General features: G+C 41.5%; 3 protein-coding genes across 3 annotated transcripts; all 3 read right to left on the reverse strand.

Annotated features, from left to right (window-relative positions):
- Positions 1-10: 10 nt before the first annotated feature.
- LOC115592004 (cytochrome P450 2J2-like) lies at positions 11-4,962 on the reverse strand. The gene is made up of 9 exons (XM_030434459.1): positions 4,679-4,962; positions 4,220-4,385; positions 3,031-3,183; positions 2,782-2,942; positions 2,487-2,660; positions 2,248-2,389; positions 1,945-2,132; positions 1,380-1,521; positions 11-1,207 (listed from the first exon to the last, which is right to left on the reverse strand). Exons 1-9 carry the CDS (start codon positions 4,868-4,870, stop codon positions 1,032-1,034), a joined length of 1,494 nt encoding a protein of 497 aa, XP_030290319.1. The 5' UTR covers positions 4,871-4,962; the 3' UTR covers positions 11-1,031.
- Positions 4,963-6,841: 1,879 nt separating this feature from the next.
- On the reverse strand, positions 6,842-12,013 carry LOC115592000 (cytochrome P450 2J6-like). Its single transcript, XM_030434455.1, has 9 exons — positions 11,785-12,013; positions 9,920-10,085; positions 9,673-9,825; positions 9,433-9,593; positions 9,116-9,292; positions 8,800-8,938; positions 7,569-7,756; positions 7,336-7,477; positions 6,842-7,243 (listed from the first exon to the last, which is right to left on the reverse strand). Exons 1-9 carry the CDS (start codon positions 11,974-11,976, stop codon positions 7,068-7,070), a joined length of 1,494 nt encoding a protein of 497 aa, XP_030290315.1. The 5' UTR covers positions 11,977-12,013; the 3' UTR covers positions 6,842-7,067.
- A 2,178-nt stretch (positions 12,014-14,191) lies between these two features.
- Positions 14,192-18,268, reverse strand: LOC115592003 (cytochrome P450 2J6-like). The gene is made up of 9 exons (XM_030434458.1): positions 18,077-18,268; positions 17,366-17,531; positions 17,119-17,271; positions 16,879-17,039; positions 16,567-16,743; positions 16,252-16,390; positions 14,947-15,134; positions 14,718-14,859; positions 14,192-14,626 (listed from the first exon to the last, which is right to left on the reverse strand). Exons 1-9 carry the CDS (start codon positions 18,266-18,268, stop codon positions 14,451-14,453), a joined length of 1,494 nt encoding a protein of 497 aa, XP_030290318.1. The 3' UTR covers positions 14,192-14,450.
- Positions 18,269-18,645: the final 377 nt, after the last annotated feature.

Here is an 18,645-nt window from a genome sequence, read left to right on the forward strand (position 1 = left end):
CTGCGTCTAATTTCAACACTGTCCACAAATCATCTGACAGTTTATTTATAGGTTATCTCATGTCATCAGCGCCTTCATATGTGATGAACAGCGTTTTCTAGATCAAGACCAACAGCATAGATATAACTATACATACTGTAGGTAACAAAAGACGCCAAAAGCAGAATTAAATCAGAACTCATTGTTATTGTAGACATGTTTGATGAGATATTTAGAGAGTTTGCTTCTGCTCGCTGGTTACTTAAGAGTCCGTGTTGGTAAAATGATACTTCATCAAATAGTCACACTTCATGAAATGCTGTGTTGTGACAAAACAAAGCGCATGCTATAGTTCCCCTTCAGTCTATCCTGTATGAAGGTGGTATCATCACTGGAGTCATCATCAGCTCCAGTATTTCACACACATTGTAAACAGGACATATTGTTGATTGCTGATCTACTGTACTGCTGAAAGGTCCGAAATTATAACCATTTTACAGATCATACATTTATATAGGTGTCTACGTGAAAATCTTTTACATGCTTTAAAGTTCAAAAAACACATTTCCCCTTCTGTCTGACGCCTCCATTTTGGCTCCTATCTCTGTTAGGCCACCCATCCTGAAAAGCCCAGTCTGTGCTGACTGGTCGGCTCTCAAAGGGCTCAGCAGGCTCCGCCCACCTTGTTTTCCTCTTGAGCTCTGCCGGTGTTTTTGCAGCCTTCCTCGTGTTAGGGGCGGTGACTGTAGTTGTGAGACAACCTTACTAAAGTCCAGACGGCTCATTTAAAGTCACAGTTTCTACTGGCTATGTGCATTTCTCCCTGGATTGAGCATTTCGGTACTTCCACTGTATTTCTGTTGCACCTAAACCTGCTTTGTAATCAAAAAAGACAAGGAAATCTCACTTTCTACAATATAGGACCTTTAAAAACATAATGGTACTGACAGGAAAACTAGCCACAGTTGCAGCATGTGTTGTCTGTGTATGGTTGTATAATATTTCTTGGCTTTGCTGTAGCATGTAATCTATATTAGGGACTTTTGCAGGCTTCAGCGGGCTTTGGCATAGACCTTAAAGGGGAGCGGTGTGCGTGTGGCTCCAGTGATTCCTTCTGTACTCAGCTCAACTCCATCCAGAGTGGAAAAATGAAATTTCTGAAACAAGCTGACGAAAAACAGGAACAGCTCCATCCTCGCCAGGCCTTCACCCAGACACGCACGCTTTCCTGGACAAATGGGAAGAATGAAAGCATGTGAACTGAAAAATATTTGTGTTTATACTCTAATTTTTACCTACACAGATGCAAAAGTTCTGCATCGTAATTATTTCATTCCTTATGGATTAAATTAAAGTGGTTAATCGCACTCAAATTCATCAATTAAATATGTGAAAGTTACCTGCAGAGAAAGGTAAAAATGCTTCCCTCCTTACAAACTTCCCTTCAGCATCCAGGAAGTGTTCAGGGTTAAAGGTGTCGGGAGCTTCCCATTCATTTTTGTCAAACAGCACAGATGTCAGGTTGGGCATCACAGAGGTTCCCTGCACACAAAGACAGACAGAGGTCTTGAATTGAATATTTGTATACTTTGGGATGAGAAGAGCTACAGGGATAGAACAGCCACAAGTTGTGATAAATGCATATACCTTTGTAAAATTGATACAATTATGGAAGATTATTTGAACGTTATCTTTCTTGTCAGGTGTTCTTTGATCTATTTCAGCAGATTATTTTTCACAGATTTATATATTTTATAAGGATTTCATAGTGTCCACAAATTCCTTCCAGAAAAGCTGTCCAGGAGTTGTGGGCCCGAGATCTTCTTCTATTTTCATAACAATAAAGCAAAGCACTGAATTTCAGACATCACAAAATGTAATACAAAAATTATACATTTTATTTATAACTTTCTAATAAAAACATAATGAACTCATAACACTCCCTAGTGCTGAAAGGAGATGCACCTTGGGTATGAAGTAACCGCCCAGTGTCGTGTCCTTGGCGGCCTTTCTGAGTCCGTTCAGAGGAACGATGTTTCCGACCCTCTGGATCTCGTGGATGACAGCGTCGGTGTACGGCAGGTTGGGTTTGTCAGCCATAGCTGGCTGGCGGGTCCGTCCAATCACTCTGTCTATCTCCGCCTGGACTTTTTCTAGGAGGTGAAATAAAAGATATCATATTGATCAGCATTAATATGTATATCAATATGTATTTTAATCTATTTCCTGTTGCCAACGCTGCTGTGGGAGTCTTCTCTAAACACCCACCCTGGATATGAGGGTTCCTGATGAGGTAGATGAGGCCCCACTGCAGGGTCTTCGAGGTGGTTTCACTACCTGCCAGGAAGAGATCCAGACAACACAGAACCAGGTTGGCATCGTGGAAACCCAGCTGACTGTTTCTGTTGAGCTGTCAGACAGAGGGGGAGGGACAAACATGCAGCCAGTCCGTGAAAGGGTGACTTTGCAGCTCTTATTTACTGATTAGCTTTCTGTGAGCACATTACTTTCTCCTCTATCAGGAAGGTGTCGATGTAGTCCCGAGGGTTGCTGGGGTCCAGGTCTAACTTGTGCCTCTCTATCTCTCCCCTGATGGATGCCTCCAAAGATTTTGAGTTGCTAAAGATGCCGTTATGAGGCCCCGGCAGGCATTTCATCAGTGCTGGGAACGCGTCATAGAGCTGTTTAGAGAGGAAACAGTGGATTATTCAGTGGCGTAAAGATCTCACAATGTTTTCTGATAGAGAACTTTCAATAGTCAATCTGCATTTTCTCCATTTTACTAGTGTTAGAGCATCTTACTAGAGCCCATACGGAGCCTTCCAGATAGGCCATCTCGGTCAGATTCTTCAGCATGCTCTGGAACTTGTGGTCACTGTAGTCAAACCGTCTCCCAAACACTATCTGGCAGATGATGTTGGCCACAGCGTTGTTTAACAGGGGCACAGGGTCAAACGGCTCGCCTGAACAGAAGAAATGTCACTGTGTGGATTTTTGCTTGCCATCCCGTTACATTATGTTTCTCTTTACTGTTTTGTTGTCGTTGCCAACCTTTCTCCTTCTCCATCGCCTCCTGCAGATGTTGACTCTCCTCACAGATGCTCTGCTCCATGGAGCTCCTGGCCAGACCAAACGTACGTAACGTGGCCATGGCAAAACGCCTCTGTCTCCTCCACACGTTCCCATTACTGAAGAAAAGACCCGCTGGGACATAAACCACTCACCATTACTCCGGCAGGAATCAGAAAGCAGGTGGAATACTTGGTTCAAACACATTCAAAACTATAAGAAGTTTATAACTTTTATTAGTATTATATATATTATATTAACAAACAAGACCATCAGTGAGAAGACTTACTATTTACATATATATATATATATATATATATACATATATATACAAACTTTTTTATGGTTGAGTGCTGAGGATGAATTGAGGAGTTTCACTATCATCATATCACAGTTATTTATGTTTAAATATAGCCACAATTAGATGCGCTACTTCATAGCTATACATCATGAAAACAGCTTGTCCTAAAGAAGAGTAAAATGGTATCAGAAATGTGTTGCTTCTTTATTGTACTTGCCACCAAAATAAATGCACAGGCTAGCCAGATTAAAATCTTGAGGCATGAGGACGCGGTGCTCATACCACTTTTGTCCACAGGGGCCGCCAGAATCAACAACATTCTTTTATTGTAGCTGCTTCAACTAAAATCATCAACAGACGTCTATGTTATGTGTAGCAAAGATATCTACTGAAGTTAGCATGCTGGATAGCCTCAGCCTGTCTTATCTTGTAATACCACTTTGTAATTCAAGAGGCAATAGTCAGATTGTATAACTATGGTTGCTGCCCAACTTCCATCTCGCTCCCCTCCCTACCTGAACCCGCTCTGTCTTCGTTGTCAGGTGTCAGAGTCCTGTTTGGGGTCGCTGTAAGTCACCTCTTTACTGAATCCCTGTTGTAAAAATGGCCGCCACCGCCCTCTGAGGTTGTGTTCATTGAGAGGCTGCTGATTTGCTGTCCAAAGCTAATCTGCTAGCAGCGTAAACACCCACAATCTGCTCATAGTACTGCTAGCTGCAGTGCTAACTGAGCGTACAAGCTGATGGCGGTTACAGTTAGCAGTTGCTCTGGTGGTATGCTGCCCCCTATTTGTTCAGAGTATGAAATTAGACTGGTGGCCAATTCTTACATATTGCTCCTTTAACACTCATATCTGCTTGCGTGATTTACCTGAGTTCCCTGAATAAATCCTGGTCACCATCGGGCTGTAAGGCCGGTCCACAAAGTTGTCAGCCTGCGTCACTAAGGCTTCCTTCACCATCCTCCACCCAGACACAAACACTGTCTTGTGTCTCCCCAGACGAATGCAGAACACATTCCCATAAACATCAGCAAGCTGTGGATGCAGGAGCAGAGAATAAGTGTCCTGTTGTCTGACATGTGACTCTGATAAGACGCATTTTTCAGAACAATCATCTCCTGTGACACTGGGGCAGGTTTCCAGCATTGTTTCTACCATAAACATTTCATATTCTGTTGAAGCAGAGTTTCACATTAATATTTGTAATTTTCTCGTGTTCAAGGACATGTCTCTGCTGTGTACCAAAATACGGCACGGTATTTATACTTTCACTGAATTTTCACTATCACAAAAACACTACAGCATGAAATATTAAATCATAATCTTACCTTGGTCAGGTAAATGTGAGGTTGTTTAGATTCAATGTTGAAAATGTTTCCCAAAAGAGGGAGAGCTGGCGGTCCTGGTGGAAAGTTAGGTGGATCCTTTCTGTTCAGAAAACACGCTACGAGGAGAACGGCGAAAATAAACAGCAGCAGTCCCCTCAGATCGAGCCACAGAAACAAATCACACGGCCACATTGTGAAGCAGAGGAGACGAGCGAGGGACTGGTGAGGATCAGATGCTCCATCGTCAATTTGTAGTTAAGAGATGGGCTGTCACTCTGCTGACTCACAGCTCATGTAGATATAATGATGCATGTGTAAGAGTGGAGACAGCCCTCTATTAACCAAACACAGAGTGAGAAAACACTAAAAACGTACTCTAAACAAAAAACTTTCAGCTATAAACACCGGAAGCTGCTAAATCTTTGTCTAAAATGTTCTCAGAGATGTCAGTCTGACTGTCAAACAGTTCTTTATGTAGTTCACTTCCAAATAAGGCTTATTTTCTGTCTGCTTTGTAGTATTTCTCACCTTTAAGCATGGATCATCAAAAGTATTTGTTGTAAAAGGGTGATGATTGTTACCTTGTAGGCAGTTCTGTTATCACAGAACTTTTAGAAGTTGCACGTGAAGAAGCTTTAAAAGAGTAATTTGCAAGCCACAGACAGTATGTCTACGCCTTAAAGGGGGAAGTACAATGATCTTACACATAGATGTCCCCAAAATACCGTGAAGTGACTTCAAACAGAAGCCCTTTTTAGATAGAAAAGGTGGCACATTTGCTCCAACGTCAGGGCAATGTGCCGCCCTGTCTCTCTAAAAGGGAGGCATAATATTCCTCCTTTTCCAAAATCTGCCACTTGGCCGCCTTTGGGATAGGCGTAAACATGTGACCTGACGTGAAGCACGAAGTTGGTCAGTGAACAGTGACAGCGAATCTGTCTTCCAAATAGGAGCTTTACATTGCACCCCATTGGAGTTTAGAACTGGGTTCTTAGCGGGGCGCTTTTAATTTTAAAGTAGCGACTGCTACAACAACAAGCGGACACTAAGACAGCTACAGAGACCGAGGAGACGCTAGCATCTCCCGGATCTCAGCGGCTGTCCAGTTGCTCATCTTGACGTCCACGGACAAAGTAATGGACTGACTGCTTCGATCAGCTGTTTCCTGGTTTTAAAAGTCCACGGCTGTGGGTCGCACAACAGTGCAGGTCATCGACACCTCCGCCCATCTGACGCAGTTGCCGGCACATCAACGTCTCGGATTTAGATAGCTGTCGAGGGGGGAAGTGTACCCTCCGAGGTGGCAAATTGGTGGACCTAACAGACCCCCAATTTGCCGCCCTCTGTCTAAAACCGCAGGCCTAGCCGCAAAAAAGACGGCCAAATTGGCGGCTTGCTGCCCAGTTTAAAAACAGCTAGAGATGAGCTACAAATGTTGTGTAGACTCACGTCTTTCTAACAAATCTGCAACTCTCACCAAACTGTCTGAGCAAGAGTGGCATTGTGGGTAATCTAGACACCAGTTTTTGACAAGGGAAAAGAATTTGTTGAATGCATCAATTGTTTTGTATATTATTATTTCAGCTGTCAAATGTTATAAGAGTAGAGGGCTAAGTAGGTGAAGTACTCCTTTAGCATTAAGGAGTTTACTAACAAAGTTTAGAAATTATTCATAATAGATAGCAGTAAGTTTACCCCATTTTTATCTTCTTTTTTTTTTTTTTAACCATGTGTAAAGGTTTGTAGCATCTTACAGAAGGTAAGCCGTTGACATACAATTACATTTGTTTGTAGAAAGTCCTGGTTAAGTTGGTGTAAACCATTTGTAATGTTATGTACTTTGAACAGCATCCATTGCCGTCCACTGTCATTATTGATAAAAGCACCAGATGAGGACAAAGTAAGGTAAGATTTAAGTGTTAATGTGAAGTGTGCTTCCTAGTCACAGTAATGCTGGAGAAGATTAGCGCCACTGTAAAAAAAAATCTTTTTATTTTCTGACTTGAGAAAAAAAGTCAGAACCCAAACTGTCTTTTTTTCCAGTGGCCTTAATCGTCCTCCTTACCGTTAAAATGATGTAAGAGTAAAATTGTAATAAACCATTAACTTCGAAATTATTTGTTTATTCCAGTTACTTGTAAACAAGTCAGCCATGAATGTATGTTCTGTTGTGTCTTTTACAAATTACTTGAGATTTTTATACACGTTGTCATTATTAACTACTCGGACAAACAGAAATATCTTATTGACAGTGACTTTAATGCTTTAAAATAATATTTTATATTTGTAAAACTGAATGTATCGCACAGAATTAAATGCACAGACAGAGAAAGTGTTGTGTGTTACACATTGGTTGGATGTGAAATGGTTCAGTAAGAGGTTGCATAGTTTAGCGAGCCTTGGCGTAAACTTTGTAGGGGTGTGGTACATAAGTGGCCCCCTCGATTCCTTCTGTACTCAGCTCGACGCCATCAGGAACAGAGAAGGAGAACTTCTGTAGTAAACCAACCAAAAACAGGAACAGCTCCATCCTGGCGAGGCCTTCTCCAAGACACACACGTTTCCCTGCAGAAACACAGACGCACACGAAGGTTGAAGAGCTCAGGATCAATAGTCTGGTTCAGGTAATGCTTTAGATTGAAGTGAATGTGGTTTACCTGCAGAGAAAGGCAGAAGAGCTTCTTTCTTCACAAACTTTCCCTCAGCATCTAGGAAGTGTCCCGGGTTGAAGTTGTCTGGAGTCTCCCATTCGTCTTTGTCGAACAGCACAGAGGTCAGAATGGGCATCAGGGTCGTACCCTAAAAAAACAAGAGGAACGAAACGTTTTAACTGTTCGTAAGTTTTAAATCCTGTTAAGACTTAAAATTACAGTCAATCTACTAAATCCACCTTGGGTATGTAGTAACCACCCAATGTGGTGTCCTTCGCGGCCATTCTTGGTCCATTGAAAGGAACAATGTTTCCGATCCTCTGGATCTCGTGGATGACAGCGTCAGTGTAGGGCAGGTTGGGTCTGTCTGCCATAGTGGGAAGGCGGTTCTGTCCAATCACTCTGTCAATCTCTGCGTGGACTTTCTCTGGAAACACAAGAACGTTGAAGGAACAGGACTTTGAGTATTGTTTTTTGGGATCCACACATGTAGTCGTACAAAATGGACTCTGAACTGAACTCAGTTCCCCAGAATTCTCCAGTCTTCACTCGTAGGTGCAAAGACTGTCAACTCCACAATTTGAGGGGCACAAAGCAAGTTAGCTCTGATCTGCTCCCCCTGAGAGGGAAAGGAGTGGCCAGTTTCCTCCATCCACCTTCTTTCATCAGACATTGCACAGCAAGAACAGCACTGTTCAGTATTGGGATTACAACATGCTCCTGCTTGGCTCATCAGCCAAGGAACCACCAGCACCGTTTCTACAAAGTTGGTAATGTTGAACTGGGCCTAGATGGCACACAGCATACCATAGCATGGCTAAGCACAGGAATGTTTAACTTGATTGATGTAAGGCCTGTGTGTTTAATCTATGTGTTCACTGTTCAGGTGTTGCAGTTGTGAAGTCCAATCGTCTTTGGCCATGTTATAGTCCCCTTTCAGCAGCCATTTTGTAAGTAGTCTTTCTTTGTCATGGCACTTTGAACCCTAACCACCATTTTGCTTGGTTCTTCCAGACAGACAGACACACAAATACACACACACACAAATACACGCACACACACACACACACACACACACATTCAGCAGCTTGTTAGCAACTGCTGTTTTTGAGTAACTTTATAATCACTTTATAATTCAATGTATTCTATGTTGCAGAATAAATCATGCATTTAACCAAAAACCTGTTTAAAAAACTCATTGACTTTGAGATGACAGAACTGAAGTAAAAAAAAAAAAGGATTACTGATTGAACAGTAGTGGGGGAGGTCCCTGACTTTTGTCCAGGCTGAAAAATCTCAACAAATATTGGATGAATTGCCATGAAACCTTTTACAGGCGTTCATTGTTAGCTCAAAGAGCCACTGTACCTTAGTAAAGCCCCACAGAGACTCTAGAATGGCTGTAGACTTAATAAGTGTTGTTTCTTTGTTGCTTCACAGTTAGCTTAGCATAGGTCCTAGCATACCTACCCTGGACATCAGGGTATTTAATCAGGTAAACCAAAGCCCACAGCAATGTGGTGGAGGTTGTTTCTGTTCCGGCCAAGAACAGATCCAGAGAGCACATCCCCAGATTGGTCTCATTGAATCCCAGTTCAGATTCTTTGTGCTATTCAAAAAAGAAGCAGAGAGGACACAGCAGTGAATGATTGGTCAACTGACCGTACCTTCTTATTAATTAAAGAGGATGGTCTAGACTTTCTCTAACTGGAAAGTGTCATGAGATAACTTTTGACAGAAAGCTGACAGATGCAGTGAGATGTGTGAGATGATATTGTTCACTTACTTTCTCCATTTCAATTATGAAAGAGTCAATGTAGTCCCGGGGATTGTTGTGATCCAGGTCCTTCTTGTGACTCTGTATCTCCTCCCTCAAGAAGTCCAGAATTGCATTGTAGTTACTGAACATTTTGTTGTGAGGACCTGGCATGTGCTTCATCACTCGAGGGAATGCCTCATACAGCTGCTCGGCAGAAAACATTAAAAATGAGATAAACTTTCACTCACATCACCTTTCACCTTTTTGGATGAAGTATGAGCCTCTCAGTTCACTGCTGTTTCTGATAATGATTGAACTAAATGTAGGCTACATTACTGTCTTACCATGCCCCATGTAGTGCCCTCCAGCATAATAGCTTCAGACATATACTTCAGCATGATCTGGAAACTGTGGTCGCTGTAGTCAAACCGTTTCCCCATCACCAGCTGACAAATGATGTTGGACACGGCGTTGTTGAAGAGGCCAGCTGGGCTGAACGGTTCCCCTGGAGGAAAGGAGCCCACAGTTTACACAAGTGAAGAGTTGATGCAGCTGATTATGAGCTTCTATTTGTTGTGTACCACCTTTCTCCTTCTCTATCTCCTCCTGCAGGTGTCGAATCTCCTCACAGATAGACTGCTCCATGGTATTTTTGCCCACGCCAAAGTTACGTAAGGTAGTCAAGGCGAAGCGTCGCTGTTTCTTCCATTTTTCACCATTGCTCTGGAACAGACCATCTAGACACAAACACGCAGAGGAAACAGGGTTAATGCTTAAAGGGAACTAGTTTGTGTGCAGCATGATACTAGAGAAAGAGAGAGATTTGCATACTTGAGGTTCCTGAGTAGACTCTGTCAGAAACTGCATTGTATGGTCGATCCACAAAGTTGTCGGCTTGTGTCACAATGGCTTCCTTCACCATCTTGTACCCACATACAAACACCATCTTATCACTGCCGAGGCGAACGCTGAACACATTCCCAAAGGTGTTGGCCAGCTGAGGACAATACATCAAGAAACAGTGATGAACTGCAACGCATTACTGCATCATATGAACGTTTAAATTGGTCAAAAAGAAAACCAATCAATTTCTGATGAGGAACAAACAACAAGTACCTGCTACCATGTGTGGTTGAGTGTGTTTACAGGCTAGAATTTTCATTTATGCAGACCTGCCAACTTGTACGCATTTTGCGTAGGCTACTGGGTACACATTTTGACCCTTAAGTACGCTTTACGAATTGCTGCTCTCCTGGTACGCATTTTGGTGCATTTCGCAGTTCGCCTGTTTCAGTTTCTATGCAAGTTCAGATCTATGAAGTTGATTCTGCTGCTGAGCCACAACAATCTGCGTGTAACTGGAGTGAGAAGCTTTTGGCCAATCAGAGCGCTGCATTTTAACACCCTCGCCCTCCCTGCCCCTCCTACCAAATGCTCTGCGTGTTCAATTCAATTCAGTGCCTCAAGCAAGCAAGGCTGGCCGGATAACTGATCCTTCTGCGGCCGTTTGCTGTCACTGTCGATGCAAACAGCATTGAAAAGGTAAAATTAAGACGTTGAGTTTACCCGACGGTGTTGTTACCCACTCGTCAAAGTTACCGTTCATTGATGTTGTGTGTGTGTGTGTGGCAAATAGCAGGCTAACCGTCACGTTTCCCCAAATCGTTTACTGCTGCACACAAAAAACTGAAGGCTTGCGTGCCATGGCAGCAGAACCACCTTCAAAGAAAGGTTCGGAAACCTCAAAGATTTCTTGACAGCTATCAGGGAGATGGCATTTCCTCCACATGTCCAGGCTAATGTTACCTCATCACGCGTTCTGCACCGTGTGCAAGACAGACATTACCATCGGGGGGGGGGGGGGTAGTTTGAAAAGTGGTTAAGAGTCTAGAGATCTAGAAGGTTTTAGACAGGCTAGGTGCTGATTAACATAAGATAAATAAATGGAGTAATTACAAAACAGGATTTAGGTTACAGTTGGGCTAATTTTTAAAAAAAATCCTAATTGAATTTATGAACATTACAAATGACCATGACATCATAACAGGGAGTCCAGCTGTGACCAGCTATTATCTGAAATTATCTGACCCATGTTATTTATTAGCCTATAATTGTGTCTCTGCCAGGCTTAAATATTGTGATTTTGTAGTAGTTGCTTTAGGCCTATTTAAAGTTGGTACTTTGAGAGTAAATTATTATTTAGGCTACTTCATTTCCCTTCAACAATCAGAAGAAGTGTTAACCTGGTCTGACTCACATCTTTAACACAGAAGTACTTAGGCCTATTTATGAACTCACTCCTCTTCCTATTAGTTAGACTAACCAAAATATATGGGCACAAAATATTGGACAGGATATAAGATAACATTCACCAGATGTCAGCACCTGCATTTAGTTTCTATACAAAAACTAGTAAATTCAATACACTTTTCCCAACATCTGTGAACTACAAGTTAATTAACACTGTAGGTAAATTACCTCAAATAACAGAAATGGCGTCCAATTGTTCAGTTCAATGTTAAGTTTGTAAACGCTCTCAGTGTTCACATATCCTGATATTGCACAATAGTGTCTGTGAAGGATCTTGAATTGGACAGTAAATTTAAAGTCCACATTAAAAATGTTAATAATCACAGCACAAATGATTTAAAAAAAACAGCTCTATAAGGTGTAACCTGCTGTGTATTAGACTTTACCTTCATAAAATACTTGTGTGGATGTTCATTGTCCACACTGAGCATATTCCCCACAAAAGGCAGAGCAAATGGTCCTGGAGGAAAATGTGGAGGATTCCTGTTTTTGAGGAAGTCCGCTATCAGGATGAAAACAAAAAGAAACAGGAAGAGCCCCTTGAGGTCCAGACCAAGCAGAAAGTTATACAGCCACATTGTTGAATGAGTTAAACTAGCAGCAGGATGAAGGTTTGAGCTTTTCAACAATATCGTCCTCCTCACTTGCCACAGCTGTTATAATGCTTTGAACAACACACTTCTAAGTTGTTATTCAGAGTCTGTACAAAGGTTCTTGTTACATAGCTCTTACATAACCAACTACAGACACACCTTTTCCCTCAACTAACAAGCCATCTGTTAACTGACCAAACCAGTAATAGCAGATGAGCAAATTCTCTTGTGAATAAAACATTAATGAATATGTTTTACTGAATGTGGTAATATTACTCATTGGGAACATCAGTCCTTGGGGATATGAGATACGACACAACATACTTTATTAGAGTGTTGCCATATATATAAGACAAACAACAAGTAGTACAATAATAGAGAAGACACATGCATAATATGTAATGAATGGTATAAACATGTACTTATTCACATATTTATGGTTACAGTAGCAACATTCCACAGTTCTTAGTTTGGTTGCAGTCCAAGTCATCGACAATATATCATCATCACCTCATTAACAGTGACGGTTAGGAACACTGGGCCTCATTCACCAATATCTTCTTAAGAATCTTCTTAGATTCCTTCTTAAGTTGTTCTTAAGAGGTTCCTTAAGATCCTGAATCCTGGATAAGAAAAAATTCATGAATGCCACAATCTTCGTAAAATCTTCGTAAGTGAGTCTTAAGAACAAATCTGTTCGTAAGAACGGTTCATGAATGAGGCCCACTGCTCATTAAAAAGCTTGTTTGTAGCCAGTGGTTCTCTGTACATCATTTGACAAAGCCATCTATGATCTGTTGGTCAGCCAGGTGGTTTTTCCTGTGGATGTAGCCAACAACAGCAGAATCATCAGAAAATCTTTGCAGGTAATAGCCAGACCCTAGACTCAACCTGAAGTCTGAGGTATATGAGATGAATACAATTGGTGACAGAGCAGTAATGGTATTGGATACATCACCACCAAGCTTCACATACTGGGGGTGAGATTTAAGGAAGTCCAAAAGCCATGTGACTGTGGTATCATTTATGTTGAAATCAATAAGTTTTTTTAGCTAAAATGTGTGATTGTATTGTACTAAAAGCATTAGAAAAATCAAAAATCACGATTTGTGAATGGCTGACTCTAAGTGGCTGTAGATGCTGTGAAGCATAGAAGGTAAAGCGACATCCGCTCCCACACCCTTCCTGAATGTAAACTGAAGTGGGTCTTAATACGCAAAGACCAATCTGCTAAAATGCCACAGGACAAAACTTTCAAAGTATTTCATAAACTGAGAGATGAGAGCTACGGGCAAAAGTCAGTATAACACATTATGCAAAAGAGACTTAGACTTTGATTTCATTTTCACAACGTGAACAGTATGAAGCCAACGATACAAAGTGCACTGGGGACAAAAGGCACCTGACTGATAAATGTTTCCTGTTGCGTGTAATACCAATCAGATAAATGGGCTATATTCTCTTAAAATATTAGAAAAGTAATGTCAAAGGTTATCAGGTATTTTTTGCAACACAGCTAAGAAATGTTGAATTATGGTCGTTGGGCAGAGAAAGCTGATAAAGGTGGAGTGCTTCATGCAACATTGATGGGGAGTTTTGGGTTGAATTTGGCTCTCAATATTAGTGATTATCAGGGATAAATATTAATGATGATAAATAATTAGATCCAATTTACATTAGATCACCCTTCCCCTGAAGAAGGGAAAAGATAGCAAATTCACCAAATCAGTCTCATATAAAGGTACTAAGCTGTGAGTTGGTGATTCCGATTAATAATTGACTTAATAACTACAACCAAAAAACTACAACATTCACTGTTGTGCAATATTAAATAGACAGAGACCAGCTGACTGACTTGTTAACAACAATTCAGCCATGAATGTATGTTGTTGGGAATCGATATGATTATTAATTATTAATTAAATTATTATTATTATTAATTAATACAATTATCATAGTTCATTAATGAAATGTTGGTAACTATGAGTAATTAATGAACACGGGGCACCACCTTGAAATCAGGGATAAATAATAAAAATGATATACCTTTAGTCTCAAAGCCTGTAATTAATCAAATTGTCAATATTGTGAAAATATCAATGATTAGATAAGAAGGAAGGCATAAATCCGCGCACTGACCATCTCAACCAGCTGTTATTATAATATGGGATTGTGCAAAATAATCACAGATGCTGCTCAGTTAAAATCAACAGTGTTTATTCTAGCTTTCTCCAAAACATAAACCTCCTACTTCAATAAACAACAGTTGTTCTCTGGAACTAGCACCACAAAAACATAAGAAAGCCAGATATAAGTGGGTGGAAATATGTGTGTGTGTGTGTGTGTGTGTGTGTGTGTGTGTGTGTGTGTGTGTGTGTGTGCGTGTGCGTGTGTATGTTGGGAAGAAGCAGGGAGTCCCTTGTAAAAACTACAATTGGTTAACTGAGAGGTTTCGTAATTCAGCGAGCCTTGGCGTAAACTTTGTAGGGGTGTGGTACACGTGTAGTTCCACTGATTCCTTCTGTACTCAGCTCTACACCATCAGGAACGGAGAAGGAAAACTTCTGTAGTAAACCAACTAAAAACAGGAACAGCTCCATCTTGGCGAGGCCTTCTCCGAGACACACACGTTTCCCTGACGAAACACAGAGGCAAACAAATGATGAAGAATTCAAGATATTAATCTCGTTGAGGTAATGCTTTAGATGGAGGTGAATGTGGTTTACCTGCAGAGAAAGTCAGGGAAGCTTCTTTCTTTACAAACTTTCTCTCAGTATCTAGGAAGTGTCCCGGGTTGAAGCTGTCTGGAGTCTCCCATTCGTCTTTGTCGAACAGCACAGAGGTCAGAACGGGCATCAGGGACGTACCCTAAAAAAACAGCAAGAACAACAAAACTTGCTCATACATTTTAAATCCTGTTAAGACCTAAAATTACAGTCAATCTACTAAATCCACCTTGGGTATGAAGTACCCGCCCAGTGTCGTGTCCCTGGCCGCCATTCTGAGTCCATTGAGAGGAACAATATTTCCGATCCTCTGGATCTCGTGGATGACAGCGTCAGTGTAGGGCAGGTTGGGTCTGTCTGCCATAGTGGGAAGGCGGTTCTGTCCGATCACTCTGTCTATCTCTGCATGGACTTTCTCTGGAAACACAAGAACGTTGAAGGAACAGGACTTTGAGTATTGTTTTTTGGTATCCACACATGAAGTCATTCAAAATGGACTCTAAACTGAACTTAGTTCCCCAGAATTCTCTAGTCTCACAGTTTTGAGCTACTGAATGTCAGGGTGACAGACCCCTCCCGCTGACCAGAAGTCAAAACTCCAACCCCCACTGGGCTACCTGCCCTCTGAGCTCTCTTTCCCTGGGCCTTCCGAGGCTCAACAGCTGCTGAGAGCTGCCAGCAGGCGCACAGGACTTTTCCCATAGCAGCAACACAAGGTCCTGATACTATTCCAGCTCAGTTAGCACCAGTAGCTGCAACACAAAGCGTCCCAGCAGACTCCACAGTTTGAGGAACATGAAGCAATTTAGCTCTGAGTTGCTCCCCCTGGAAAGGAAAGGAGTGACCAGTTTCCTCCATCCACCTTCTTTCATCAGACATTGCACAGCAAGAACAGCACTGTTCAGTATTGGGATTACAACGCTCTCTTGCTTGGCTCATCAGCTAAAGAACCAGCAGCACTTTTACCAGCTTTTCTACAAAGACTGGTAATGTTGAACTGGGCCTAGATGGCGCACAGGATAGCATAGCATGGCTAAGCACAGGACTGTTTAACTTGATTAATGTAAGGCATGTGTGTTCAATCTATGTGTTCACTGTTCAGGTGTTGCAGTTGTGAAGTCCAACTCTCTTTGGCCATGTTATAGTCCCCTTTCAGCAGCCATTCACACACACTCACACCCCCTGATTCAGCCACTTGTTAGCAACCACTGTTTTTGAGACACATAAGCCCTTTATAATTAAATTATGGGTTGTTGATGATGTATTCTATGTTGCAGAATAAATATTTAAAATGTCAAGCCAGGGTATGTCAACTGCATACCTTATTTCAGGCATTTAACCAAAAACCCCTCAAAGTATCTCAACAAGTATTGGATGAATTGCCATGAAACTTTTTACAGGGGTTCATTGTTAGCTCAAAGTGGCACTGTACCTTAGTAAAGCCCCACGAAGACTCTAGAATGGCTGTAGACTCAATTAGTGTTGTTTTTTTGTTGCTTCACAGTTAGATTAGCATAGGTCCTAGCATACCTACCCTGGACTTCAGGGTGTTTAATCAGGTAAACCAAAGCCCAAAGCAATGTGGTGGAGGTTGTTTCTGTTCCAGCCAAGAACAGATCCAGAGAGCACATCCCCAGATTGGTCTCATTGAATACCAGTTCAGATTCTTTGTGCTATTCAAAAAAGAAGCAGAGAGGACACAGCAGTGAATGATTGGTCAACTGACGGTACCTTCTAATTAATTAAAGAGGATGGTCTAGACCGTCTCTCATTGGAAAGTGTCACAAAATATCTTTTGACAGAAAGCTAACAGATGCAGTGAGATGTGTGAGATGATATGTTCACCTACTTTCTCCATTTCAATGATGAAAGAGTCAATGTAGTCCCGGGGATTGTTGGGGTCCAGGTCCTTCTTGTGACTCTGTATCTCCTCCCTCAAGAAGTCCAGAATTGCATTGTAGTTACTGAAGATTTTGTTGTGAGGACCTGGCATGTGTTTCATCATCCAAGGAAATGCCTCATACAGCTGCTCGGAAGAAAGCAGTAAAAACGAGAGAAACTTTCACATACATCGCCTTTCACCTTTTTGGATAAAGTATGAGCCTCTCAGTTCACCTTTGTTTCTGATAATGATTGAACTAAATGTACATTACTGTCTTACCATGCCCCATATAGAGCCCTCCAGCATAATAGCTTCAGACATATACTCCAGCATGATCTGGAATCTGTGGTCGCTGTAGTCAAACCGTTTCCCCATCACCAGCTGACAAATGATGTTGGATACGGCGTTGTTGAAGAGGCCAGCTGGGCTGAACGGTTCACCTGGAGGAAAGGAGCCGACAGTTTACACAAGTGAAGAGTTGATGCAGCTGATTATGAGCTTCTATTTGTTGTGTACCACCTTTCTCCTTCTCTATCTCCTCCTGAAGATGTCGGATCTCCTCACAGATAGACTGCTCCATGGTGTTTTTGCCCACGCCAAAGTTACGTAAGGTAGTCAAGGTGAAGCGTCGCTGTTTCTTCCACATTTCACCATTGCTCTGGAACAGACCATCTAGACACAAACACGCAGAGGAAACAGGGTTAATGCTTAAAGGGAACTAGTTTGTGTGCAGCATGATACTAGAGAAAGAGAGAGATTTGCATACTTGAGGATCCTGAGTAAAATCTCTCAGCTATTGCATTGTATGGTCGATCCACAAAGTTGTCAGCTTGTGTCACAATTGCTTCCTTCACCATCTTGTACCCACATACAAACACCATCTTATCTCTGCCCAGGCGAACGCTGAACACATTCCCAAAGGTGTCGGCCAGCTGAGAAAAATACATCAAGAAACAGTGATGAACTGCAACGCATAACTGCATCAGATGAACTTTTAAACTGGTCAAAAAGAAAACCTGCCAATGTATGATGAGGCGCAAACAACAATTGCCCGCCACCATGTGTGGTTGAGTGTGTTTACAGGCTAGAATTTCCATTTATGTTTACAGTTTGAACACCAGATGTTAGTATCTGCAGTTAGTTTCTATATAAAAACTAGTAAATTCAATGCACTTTCCTAACACCAGTGAACTACAAGTTAATTAACACTCTGTAGGTAAATTACCTCAAATAACAGAAATGGCGTCCAATTTTTCAGTTCAATGTTAAGTTTGTAGATGTTCTCAGTGTTCATATATCCTGATATTGCACAATAGTGTCTGTATAGGATCTTGAACTGAACTGTAAATTCAAATAAATTAGTCAAAATTATTTAAATGTCTCAACAAAGTCCACTCTTAAAAATGCTAATAATTACAGCACAAATAATTAAAAAAACAGCTCTATAAGTTGAAACCTGCTGTGTATTAGACTTTACCTTCATAAAATACTTGTGTGGATGTTCATTGTCCACACTGAGCATATTCCCCACAAAAGGCAGAGCAAATGGTCCTGGAGGAAAATTCGGAGGATTCCTGTTTTTGAGGAAGTCCGCTATCAGGATGAAAACAAAAAGAAACAGGAAGAGCCCCTTGAGGTCCAGACCAAGCAGAAAGTTATACAGCCACATTGTTGAACGAGTTAAACCAGCAGCAGGATGAAGGTTTGAGCTTTTCAACAATATCGTCCTCCTCACTTGCCACAGCTGTTATAATGCTTTGAACTACCACTTTTAAGTTGTTATTCAGAGTCTGTACAAAGGTTCTTGTTACATAGCTCTTACATAACCAACTACAGACCCTCCTTTTCCCTCAACTAACAAGCCATCTGTTATCTGACCAAACCAGTAATAGCAGATGAGCAAATTCTCTTGTGAATAAAACATTAATAAATACGTTTTACTGAATGTGGTAATATTACTCATTGGGAACGACAGTCCTTGGGGATTTGAGATACGACACAACATACCTTATTAGAGTGTTGCCATATATATAAGACAAACAACAA

This window comes from Sparus aurata, chromosome 11, assembly GCF_900880675.1.
Source record: "Sparus aurata chromosome 11, fSpaAur1.1, whole genome shotgun sequence".
Lineage (NCBI taxonomy): Eukaryota > Metazoa > Chordata > Actinopteri > Spariformes > Sparidae > Sparus > Sparus aurata.